Here is an 11,876-nt window from a genome sequence, read left to right as displayed (position 1 = left end):
CCCCACACCAGTTCAACATGTTTATAGAATCTTCATTAACTAAGGACTTCAGTGTGATAAGCTCAGTTGATACATTGCAATTGAAACCCCAGATAAGAGACAGTGAGCACTTTGGTCTGCTTCATAACTGCCAGGATAGTAGCTTGAAAAATAACTCAAAGAAGAGCCTTGCCTGGTTTATTCCTGCTAAATCGATTTACCACTGGAGGAATCTTGAGATTATAATATAAGCGGCTCCAACGTTAAGAGGAAATCCAAACATGATGCGGTATGTCAGGTTACCCATTCTGTGTTCTCTAGTTATATTCCTAGCAAAGTTTACCTTGAACAAACCATTGCCTAAAAGAGTAGAGGAAGATCTTCTGACGCATCATGAAGAAGAAGCTGAGGGAATTCTGAGCTCCATAGATGGAACCATTGAAGACCATCTTAAAGAGAGTCTGAACCTTACAGGATTTTTATTTCAAGAGAAGACCCCAATGAAGCTTCCTCAGTATATGATTGATCTCTATAACCGATACGCAGATGATAGGACGTCTATGCCAGTGTCCAACATAATACGAAGTTTTAATGTTGAAGGTAGGACGTGACTTCTGTATGGCTGATGTGAATATACCTTCTACTCTTCTATACCTATGTATTTATTCACACAACCTGAAATGTAATAACATGATGCTTCAATTGTTGAATTGTAATGTTTTTACTAAGAAATTTATATTTTAATGTAGAGAGGTAACCTTTTCTACCAACCGGTTTAAGCCGGAGAACAGGTGTATCACTAAATGGTGAACAGAAGACTTCTTTTGAACTCTTGACTACCAATAGTAAGGGTAGACTTGAATTCAATTTACCCTAAAACAGTAAAAAAAAAAAAACTGTGCACCCTTGAATAGACATCCAATAAAATATTTATTACAACTTTCTGCATTGTGTTGTTTTCAAGAAAGTATCTGTCCAAAGATAATTCCTAGGGTTGATTATTCCGCAGCTTTATAGCTTTTGGTTATTTTTTTTAAAGATTGTTTTGTGAAGTATTCTTACAATTAGCATAATATTTTTTGTAATGGGTCTCTTATGCATTTCTATAATTTGCAATGCTATCCACAAGACATTAAATTCCCCCTGCTAAACTTCGTTCAAATTAAAATTTTCTGTGCTTCTGAATTGTTCTGTTCACTATATTTGCTCCTTTTTCAGCTTCAGTGCATGTTGTTGGAAATGTAAGAATCGGTGCGCTATAATGTTCTGCATTTTTATAAAATAAGGTTGTACTAATTGTAAAGCAAACATGTTCTTCTCTCTTGAGTTTATACCTCTTTGGATAAAAAATTACATAATGTTGACCTAAGGAGCAGAGATTGACATTGCATACCCCTTCAGATCTTCAAAGTGACTCTCCCATTTTTACTCCCCCTATAACATCTGGTGAATATAGATTAATTGTAACTAGAGACATGCAAACAATTTTAATATTCCTAACTTTTATATGATGAATCAATGGGTTGGAAAATAGTGGCCCCACCTGGTATCTAGGGGTACATCACTTATAGGGTTCATTCTCTGGAATCGCTTCTTGAGCTAGCTAGTTACCCAATCACAAATGATGCTTTCTAAACCAAAAGAACTAACTTAGGTATACATGAGGGACATCACTGAATGCTTTAGCAAATTTCAAAAATACCATATCTGCCCCACCACTACAATATACAATGTCAGCCATGTTTCTACATACTACCTAAAATATAGTGATAATAGATTTTTTTGTTCTATATTTATAAATCCATGTCATTACCCATAATATTATAAACCTAAATTTTGTTCCTTAAAGTGCTTACTGTTTCTTAATGTTACTGTTTCCTAACACGGTATTAAACATAGATATAACGGAAGTTCATGGGCTGCAATGCAAAATCTATAAGGTTTGCATTGCACAGGCAACTTGACCGTCTTGACACTGGAGCTACTCTACTAAAATCCTTGCACCCCCTAAAAAGTTGAAAATCAAAATGATTCAGCCTTCATTGCAAAACAGGTTTATTAAAATTTACAAATTTTCTGCTGTTTGCAATAAACCAGTGAAATGAGAGCAATTTCACTAGCTCAACACAACTAACATAACAAGTGATTTCTCCAAATTTAGTACAAAATGCAATTTTCGCTGTGAGAACCCCTTCACGAAGAGTGTCTTTCATACTTTTTGGCTGTTATGACCTACAATAAGATAGCAAAAGCAATGGATGTTCACAAGTTCAAAGTTATAGGAACAATGACTACACTACCTAGACATGGAAGAAAGAGGAAGTAATCACCAGCTGCCACCAGATTCCTGAGGAAGCAGTTAGTCAAAAGCCTCAAAAGATTGTAAAAGACCTGAGGTAAAATTTAGTTGCAGCAGGCTCTAAGGTTTCAGTTTGCCAAGGAGGCAAACAAACGTTGATGGTCTCCATGTCTGCACTCCAAGACGTACATATTTGCAGGCCCAAAAGCATAAGAAAAGTCATCAACAATATACCCAAGACCATACAGATAAGCGACAAACATTTTGTGATTCCATTCTATAGAATGAAAAAAATAATGGAATTTTTCGGGCCTGTGGTTCTTTGGTATGACTGGAAGAGGAAGAATGAATCATACACTGAAAAGAACACCCTGTCTAAGTGAAGCATGATAGTGGCTCAGTTGATCCTCTTCTGCTACTTTGCTTCCTTTGATACTGACAACCTGCAGTGTGTGGAGGGCAAGATGGACTCAATCAGTTCCCTCAAGGGAATCCTCTGGTGGGCCCCTGCATAGAGGTGGGCAATTAGCTCCAAATACCGCTACCTGAGTAGTGCTTTCTTGGTATAGTGCACGTGATGCACTAGTGACATATTATTCTTATTATACTAAGTCAGGCTGAGAAAGTGTAAAGGAGCAGTATCAGACCACTCAATATCCACCCTCTCCAGGCCAAATCTTCTTGACTAGGAGCTGTGCTGCAGTCCCCAGTTCCATACACTGTTTACCGCTAACAGTTGCTGAAGCCATTACCAATCAATTTTAAAACTGCAGTGTCGTGTGGTGCTACTGCGTGTAGCTGTAGAGTGGGCCCCATAATGACAGTTACTGATGTACCATTGGCACCCCAGTCCAAAATAATAAAGTGAGATATTTTAACCTGCTGTCGCACAACACAGGTGGTGGCCTGCATCGGCATCAGAAGCCATGACGTCACTGTTCATCTGTCTAAGGACTGTTAAGGTCTGTGATTGGATGCAGCATTCAGGTGACATGAATGGCTTGTTAACAATCGATCACAAGCCATTCTAGTTGGCTGACCGCTGAAGCTAATCTTGGGCCTTAGGGTTCGCTTATAGTGGCGTATAAAACATCTGTCAGAGTCTCATCCAGGAGAGTGGGACATTTTGTTTTCCTCCCTTGTCATCTGTGTAATATCCATTTTTTTACTCAGCAGCTATTAATCTTTTACAGGACCATTTACCGTTTGCAGAATTCTAATGTAAAATCGGATGTTGATGGTCTGTTTTTTTCTCGCATTGTACCGAATTTGGAGGGAAAACTCAGCATGCTGCGATTTTGTTTCTCCTGCCGAACACAGCTGAGAATATCTACACGGCCTCATTATTATATTGGTCCCAGTGCAATCAGATAAAAAAAATCGTCCAATTTATATGCCAGTGTGAATGAACCCCTTGAAGCGTTATCACACGAGAACAGAAACGTCATGGCTTCCATTACCAGCACAGACCATCGGAGCAGGTGACAGCTGGTGAGCAATGCACACATCATCTTGTTATTTGCAGCCCATCCATGGCTCCTGTAGAGTTTTTAGTGAGGCCGGACATCCCTTTTAAACTCCTTCCTGCTCTCCTTTTCCTATTTTCCTCCATTTTGCAATGTAATGCAGATTAGTTTACTGATATCCAATTTGCTGCTTACTTACTGGTAGTAACCATAAGGCTATGTTCACACGTTGCGTTTTTGCTGTGGTTTTTTTATGCTAGCTAAAAGCTGCTTTTTACACTACCAGCAAAAGCTATGAAATTTCAGGAATCTCATGCACACGCTTGTTTTTTTTTCTTCTGACTGAACTGGAAAATGTCTCTGTTTTTGAAAACTGCAGCTTGTCAATTCTTTCAGCATTTTTACAGGATTTTTCACCCATAGAAAGCAATGAGCAAATCCAGCATCGGACTGGAGCACCATAGGTCCACCAGAGAAAATCATTCTTGGGGCCCACTATGTAGCTACAGAGAAATAAATACAAGACCACCGATTGTGCAGTAAAACACTAATATCAGGGTATAATATAAGGTAGCACACGTCTTAATTATGTAGCAGGGGTTGGGGTAGCCCCCTCATAGAATATAATGCAACCCTCATAGAATATAATGTAGCCACCCTCAAAGAACATAATGTAGCCCCCTCATAGAATATAATGTAGCCCCCCCTCATAGAATATAATGTAGCCCCTCTCATTACCCCCTCCGCCACCCCCATCATTGTCCTCATCACCACCTCCATCATTGCCTTCTCCCCCACCACCCTCATCGTTGCCCTTTCCACCACCTCCATCATTGCCTTCTCCCCCACTACCCATATCATTGCCCTTTCCATCACCTCCATAACTGCCTTCTCCCCCACCACTGCCCATTTCACCATTTCCATCATTGTCTCCTCCTCACAACCACCATCATTGTCCTTTCCACCACAACCATCATTGTCTTCTCCCCCACCACCTCCATCATTGCCTTCTCCCTCACAACCCCCATCATTGTCCTTTCCACCACAACCATCATTGTCTTCTCCCCCACCACCTCCATCATTGCCTTCTCCCCCACCACCCTCATCGTTGCCCTTTCCACCACCTCCATCATTGCCTTCTCCCACACTACCCATATCATTGCCCTTTCCATCACCTCCATAACTGCCTTCTCCCCCACCACTGCCCATTTCACCATTTCCATCATTGTCTCCTCCTCACAACCACCATCATTGTCCTTTCCACCACAACCATCATTGTCTTCTCCCCCACCACCTCCATCATTGCCTTCTCCCTCACAACCCCCATCATTGCCTTTTCCATCACCTCTATGATTGTTTTCTCCCCCACCACCCACATCATTGCCCATTCAACCACCTCCATCATTGTCTCCTGCCCCACCACCCCATCATTGCCTTTTCTTCCACCACCCCCATCATTGCCCTTTCCAACACCCCTATGATTGTTTTCTCCTCCACCACCCACATCATTGCCCATTCAACCACCTCCATCATTGCCTCTTGCCCACCATCCCATCACCGCTTCCACCACCCCATCATTGCTTTCTCACCCACAATCTCATCATTACCCTCTCCATCTCCTCCTTTATTGCCATTTCCCCCACCACTCCCATCATTGCCTTGTCCCCCACCACCCCATCATTGCCCTTTCCACCACTTTTATCATTGTTTTCTCCCCACCACTTCAATCATTACCTCCTCCCCCACCACCCCATCGTCCTTTCCATCACCCCCATCATTGCCCTCTCCACCACCTACTACACATGCGCACACACACACACCTCTCTGCACGTTCCTTCCCCGCAGACACACACACCTCTTTGCATGTTTCCCTGCAGAGACACACATACACACAAACACCTCTCTGCATGTTCCCCCGCAGACAAACACACACACACAAAGCACCACTCACCTCTCCGCATGTTCCCCAGCAGCATCTTTGTTGCCGGTAGTTTCCTCTCCGGCAGAGCCACGCGCTGAATGCTGAAGTCTTACAGCTGCGCTGCTGTATCAGACAGGAAGCGCTAGGCATAAAGCAGGATGGATCCTTTCAGCTCCGCTCTGCTGCAATTTTCTCCCATAGGCAGCGGAGCTGCAGGCATCGCTCCCTGCTCGCCGCACATGAGGGCAATCTGGCCAGGGGCCAGACACACACAGCACACACAGCACCTCTATATATACACACACACAGTACCTCTATATATACACACACACAACCTCTCACCTCTCCACACGTTCTGCCGCAGCATCTCATCACCTTCCTGTGACACAGCCGTCCGCTGAATGATGACGTCATCCAGCGGCGCTGCCTGTGTGAGAGGAAGCGCGGGCAGGAAGACAGATTGCTGCAGCTCCGCTTCAATCTTCTCTTGTAGGCAGCGGAGCTGCAGGGATTTCTCCCTGCACGTTGCAACCACCCTGCAGGTGCCCCCCTCCATCTCCACCGAACCCCGATGCAGCCGCACAGGCTGCACATGCGGTATGTCCACATATGTTGGGAGCCGGCGCGCTGCAGCTTCTCTGTGCCGACTGTCAGCTTGACAGTTGGCACAGAGAACAGCTGACTCTCAATCCGGGGGGTGGCAGAATGTAGCCGCCGGGGGAGACATTGCAGACCACCAAATTAGGCTGCCCAACTGCGCCCCCCTGCCGGCTGCCCCCCCCCCCAGATATGCCACTGACAGAAGCATGAACAATGCAAGGTGTTAGGTCAGCAATGCAAGACATATGTATTAATTGATTATATGCTGCGTAGTATATTGCATATTTTTATCCCATACTATCTAGTGTGCCACTTGTATTTTTCTGATTTACTTAACAATAATGACAAAGGAATATTTAAAGTCACAGTATTATTGAAATACATTGTATTATTTTGATCCTACCTTATTACTTACACCCAGCGTCCCTATCTTGGCATCTCTGCTTTCCATTTTTACAGTCCCATTTTTATATGTTTATGATTGAATAACAATTAAGGTAGATATTTTAATATTATGGATCTCTTCTCGATTCCTCATTCATAGGGTTCAGAATTGTTAAATCTAATTCCTTTTATGAAGTGCCTATAACACTGTCAGTGGACATTTTTTTTAAACCCTTTCCGACATCCGGCTTAATAGTACGCCAATGTCAGAATCCCTCCCTTTGATGTTGGCTCCAGTGGTGAGCCCACATCTTTCACAGCACATGTCAGCTGTTTCGAACTGCTGACATGTGCCGCTAACAGCTGCGGGAGGAATCACAATCCACCCGCTGTTCTTAACCCGTTAAATGCTACTGTCAAACTCTGACAATGGCATTTAACTCGTGCTTCCAGCAAGCGTGCCAGAAATCCTGCCCATTGGTGACCCTTTCACGTGATTGCGGGACACCAATGAGTCGGCATGACAACCAGCCCGGTGGTTGGCGCTCATAGCAAGTGAGCAATTCTGCTACAGACAGGTGATCTGATCATCGCCTGTATGTAGCAGAGCCGATCAGATTATGGCAGCTTCTAGTCTCCCATGGAGACTATTGAAGCATTCCAAGAGTAAAAAAAAAATGTTTTTAAAAATAAAAAAAAATAAAAAAATGTAAAAGTTCAAATCACCCCATTTCGCCCCATTCAAAATAAAACAATAAAAAAACAAACATACACATATTTGGTATCGCAGTGTTCAGAATCACCTGATCTAATAATGTAAAAAATGAATTAACCCAATCACTAAACGGCATAACGAGGAAAAGTCAAAACTCCAGAATTAAATTTGTTTTGGTTGCCACAACATTGTATTAAAATGCAATAACAGGCGATCAAAAGATCATATCTGCACCAAAATGGTATAATTAAAAACGTCAGTTCGGCACGCAAAAAATATACCCTCACCCGACCCAAGATCACGAAAAATTAAGACGATACAGGTATCGGAAAATGGCACAATTTTTTTTTACCACTTAAATAAAATAGAACCTATACATGTTTGGTGTCTATGAACTCGTAATTACCTAGAGAATCATAATGGCAGGTCAGTTTTAGCATTTAGTGAACATGGTAGAAAAAAAAACACCTGTGGGATTTCACTTTTTTTGCAATTTAACCGCATTTTGACCAAAACAATAAAAAAGTAATGATTGGGAAGAACGGGAGCAAAAAATGAAAATGCAAACCCAAAAATACCTCTGGTCTTTAAGGGGTTTATTCACACGCGAACATAGTACCTCCTTGGAATATATCTGCTCTTAGTTTTTCTTCAAGTCAATCAAAAACCATGTAAATGTCCTCAGTATAACCCTCTTAGCTTACTGCAACATCCTTTTCTGTGGTCTCCTCTCCAGAACTCTCGGACCCCTTCAGTCTATTTCATTGCAATGCTCTCCCAATGCCATTTTATAGATTGTAATATTGTAAGATTGTGAGCAGGGCCATCACTCCTCCTGTAACTGTTGACCTATGTGTTGCTTTGTATTGTTTTTATGTATTGTCTTTATTGTCTGTACAAGCCCCAACTCAATTGAAAAGTGCTGTAGAATATATTGGCGCTATATGAATAAAAGTATTATTTATTATCTTCTCTCTTCTCCTCCAGTTTGTTCAATGGCAACATCTAGCCTAACCATTTATTTTCCAGAATCAGATAATGATGTACAAGTCTATGAACTTTCTGTCCCCTCTTTCAACATTACCCCCATAAATGGCCAGAATGAAGGAAGGTGCAGGGATAATGTGCTGACATGTTGCAGGGAACGCAGGGGATTTGCAATCCCTTTTTGTCCCTATAAGACTTCAGATGTCCCAATTAGGCCGGAGTCACACTAGTATATAATACGGACGAGTGCTATGCGAGAAAACATCACATAGCACTTGGACCAGTGTTAATTTATGGGGAAGCTCACATCACCGTTTTTTTTTCTCGGGCATAGTCTACGTGTAAGTGAAATCGCAGCATGATGAGATTGTACGCATATATATCGGCAGAGTCTCACCAATGCAAGTCTATGGGTGCAAGAAAAAACGCACAGCACTCGCAGCATGCGAGTGCTGTCTGTTTTTTACGCACCGGTGTCCTTTGAAAAGCCTGTAATTCATGTGCGGTGTACACTGACAGGTTAGAATAGAATAGATTGAATAGAAATATACCCACAGAATATTTATATACAGTATATATATATATATGTCAGCAACACACACATATATACTGTATATATGTATTTATACTGCACAGAAAGATAGATAGATAGATAGAAGAAAAGCCAGTAATTCATCTGCCCGCTTCTGTAATATCACTGCAGGAGCCGACAGGATAGAAGAGGTGGACTATGTACAGTAAATACATAAAGATTAGGTAGCTATACTGTATAGATGTCAGTGACAAATACAATTAGTACAGTGTGTGTGCATATTACTGGACATGTATTTCATTAATAAAAGATTATTTTACGGAAAAAAGGGCATAGGCTCCCTCTCAATTTTCGCTACCAGCAGAGGGAAAACCAGCGACTAGGGGCAGATGTTTATAGCCTGGGAAGGGGGTAACACGCATGAAGCTTCCCAGGCTATTAATATCAGCTCACAACTGTATACTCAGCCTTTACTGGCTATTAAAATAGGGGAACTCAACAAAAAATGACGTGGGGTTCCCCTAGAATTAATAACCAGCAAAGGCTATGCAGACAGCTGCGGGCTGATATTAATCACCTAGAGAGGTTCCATGGATATTGGTCCCCCTGGGTAATAACATCAGCACTCAGCTGCCCCAGAAAAGGCGCATCTCTAAGTTATGCTAATTCTGGCACTTAGCCTCGCTCTTCCCACTTGCCCTGTAGCGGTGTCAAGTGGGGTAATGTTTGTGGGGGTTGATGTCACCTTTGTGACCTCAAGCCCTGAGGTTAGTAATAGAGAGGCATCAATAAGATACCCCCATTACTAAAGAAAACACAGACACAGAGTAAAAAAGCCTTTAATTAAAATAAAGACATAGACTCCTTTAATGTTCTAAATTAAACCATACTTACTGTCACACCTAAATCCCCGATGCCCTCGATCTCCTGTAATAAAAGTAAAATAATAAACCAACAATAAAATGAACTGGCATTTTCCCATGCTCCAGAGTTCAGCGCAGGTCAGGGTGTGAGGTAGCGCAGCATCAGTGACGTCACCGCTACTCACTGAAGCTCCGCTCACAGCATCTCCTCTTTCACCAGTTGTTTTCAGCTGGGGAGGTGGCATCTTGGCACCATCCTGGTTGAAACTGTATATTCCCCAGATATGGATTACTGCGTGGGACATAACGATGGACAGGTATGGGAATATTGTTGGTTTATTATTTTTATTACAGGAGATCGAGGGAATGGCATGGATTAGGAGTAAGAATAAAATGGGAAAACTGTGTTGTGTTTTATTTCATTAAACGACTTTATTCTGGCTGTGTCTTTATTTAACATGTAACATCAACTATAGGATTAGTAATGGTTGCGTGTCTTATTGACACCTGTCCATTACTAAGCCATGGGCTTGATGTCACCTTACAATACAAAGGTGACATCAATCCTACAACTATTACCTCACTTGCCACCGCTACAGGGCAAGTGGGATGAGCAAGGCTAAGTGCCAGCATCTTAGAGATGCGCCTTTTCTGGGGCGGATGGGAACTGATGTTTTTAGCCGGGGGAGGGAAGGCAAGTATCATGGTCCCTTCCTAGGCTTTTAACATCAGCTCCCAGGTGCTAGCTTTCCCTCTGCTGGTTCTGAAAATTGCACAGGAGCCCATGCCATTTTTTTCCTCAAAAATAATCTTTTATTAATTACATGCATGTCCCATAATTTGCACACTCACACACTACTAATTGAATTGGTCACTGACATCTATCTATCTACCCATCCTGCGCCCGCTTCCTTTCATGTGCAGCCCCTATCCTGCACCCTCATCCTGTTTTGTGTGCCTCCATCTTGTCATGTGCTATTCTCTTCCTGTGCCCTCATCCTGTCATGTGCTCTCATCCCACGCCCCAATCCTGTTATGTGCTCCCACCCTGCGTCCCAATCCTGTCATGTGGTGCTCCCATCCTGCACCCCCATGCTGTCATGTGCTGCTCCCATCATGCGCGCCCATTTTGGTATGTGCTGCCCCATCCTGGTATGTGCTACTCCAATTCTGCTCCCCCATCCTGTCATGTGGTGCTCACATCCTGTCATGTGCTGCTCCCATCCTGCGCCCCATCCTGTGATGTGATGTTCTTATCCTGTGCCCCATTCTGTAGTGTGCTGCTCACATTCTGCACCCCATTCTGTGATGTGCTGCTCCCATTCTGTGCCCCCATTTTGTCATGTGTTGCACCAATGCTGCGCCCCCATTCTGTCATGTGCAGTAAAAAGTCACTGGCTTGCTGCGCTGACGTATTTTATGTATGCAGACCCTGTAATATGAGGCAGAACCCCATAGGAAGACCCTGTAGTATAAGACAGCACCCAATAGGCAGACCCTGTAGTATTAGGCAGCACCCCCACAGGCAGACTCTGCAGTATAAGGCAGCACCCCCCAGAGGCAGACTCTGTAGTATAAGGCAGCACCTCCCCACAGGCAGACTCTGTAGTATAAGGCAGCACCTCCCCACAGGAAGACCCTGTACCATAAGGCAGCACCCCCCAGGCAGACACTGTAGTATAAGGCAGCACCCCCCACAGGCACACTCTGTAGTATAAGGCAGCACCCCCCCACAGGAAGACCCTGTAGTATAAGGCAGCACCCCCTTCACAGGCAGACTCTGTAGTATAAGGCAGCATTCCCCCCCACAGGCAGACTCTGTAGTATAAGGCAGCACCCCCCACAGGCAGACCCTGTAGTATAAGGCAGACCCCATAAAGAAAAACAATAAATACATACTCACCTCCTTTCTTCCTGGTTCCTGCGCTGCTCCCTGCTCCCGCTCACTTCCGGACCGCAGGCGCCGGACAGTGACGTCATCACGCCCCCTATCAGTGTCAGCGTCGGTGACGTCAGATGCTGACAGGGGGATGATAGGAGAATAAGCGTAGCGCTCATCCCTCATCAATGCGGTCAGCTGCATCGGCTAGATGCCGATACAGCTGACCCTGGGATGACAAGTGGGGGGCC

General features: G+C 43.6%; 1 protein-coding gene across 1 annotated transcript in view; it reads left to right on the top strand.

Annotated features, from left to right (window-relative positions):
- The first annotated feature begins 260 nt into the window (after positions 1-260).
- The window catches only part of LOC138667656 (dorsalin-1-like), a 57,127-nt gene continuing 45,511 nt past the window's right edge, over positions 261-11,876 (top strand). Inside the window, exon 1 of the mRNA XM_069755781.1 lies at positions 261-579. Coding sequence (XP_069611882.1) covers positions 261-579 — 319 coding nt within the window. The remainder of the gene's footprint in view (positions 580-11,876) is intronic.

The sequence above is a fragment of the Ranitomeya imitator genome, chromosome 2, assembly GCF_032444005.1.
Source record: "Ranitomeya imitator isolate aRanImi1 chromosome 2, aRanImi1.pri, whole genome shotgun sequence".
NCBI classification, from domain to species: Eukaryota; Metazoa; Chordata; class Amphibia; order Anura; family Dendrobatidae; genus Ranitomeya; species Ranitomeya imitator.
This window is presented reverse-complemented; position numbering and strand designations above follow the sequence as displayed.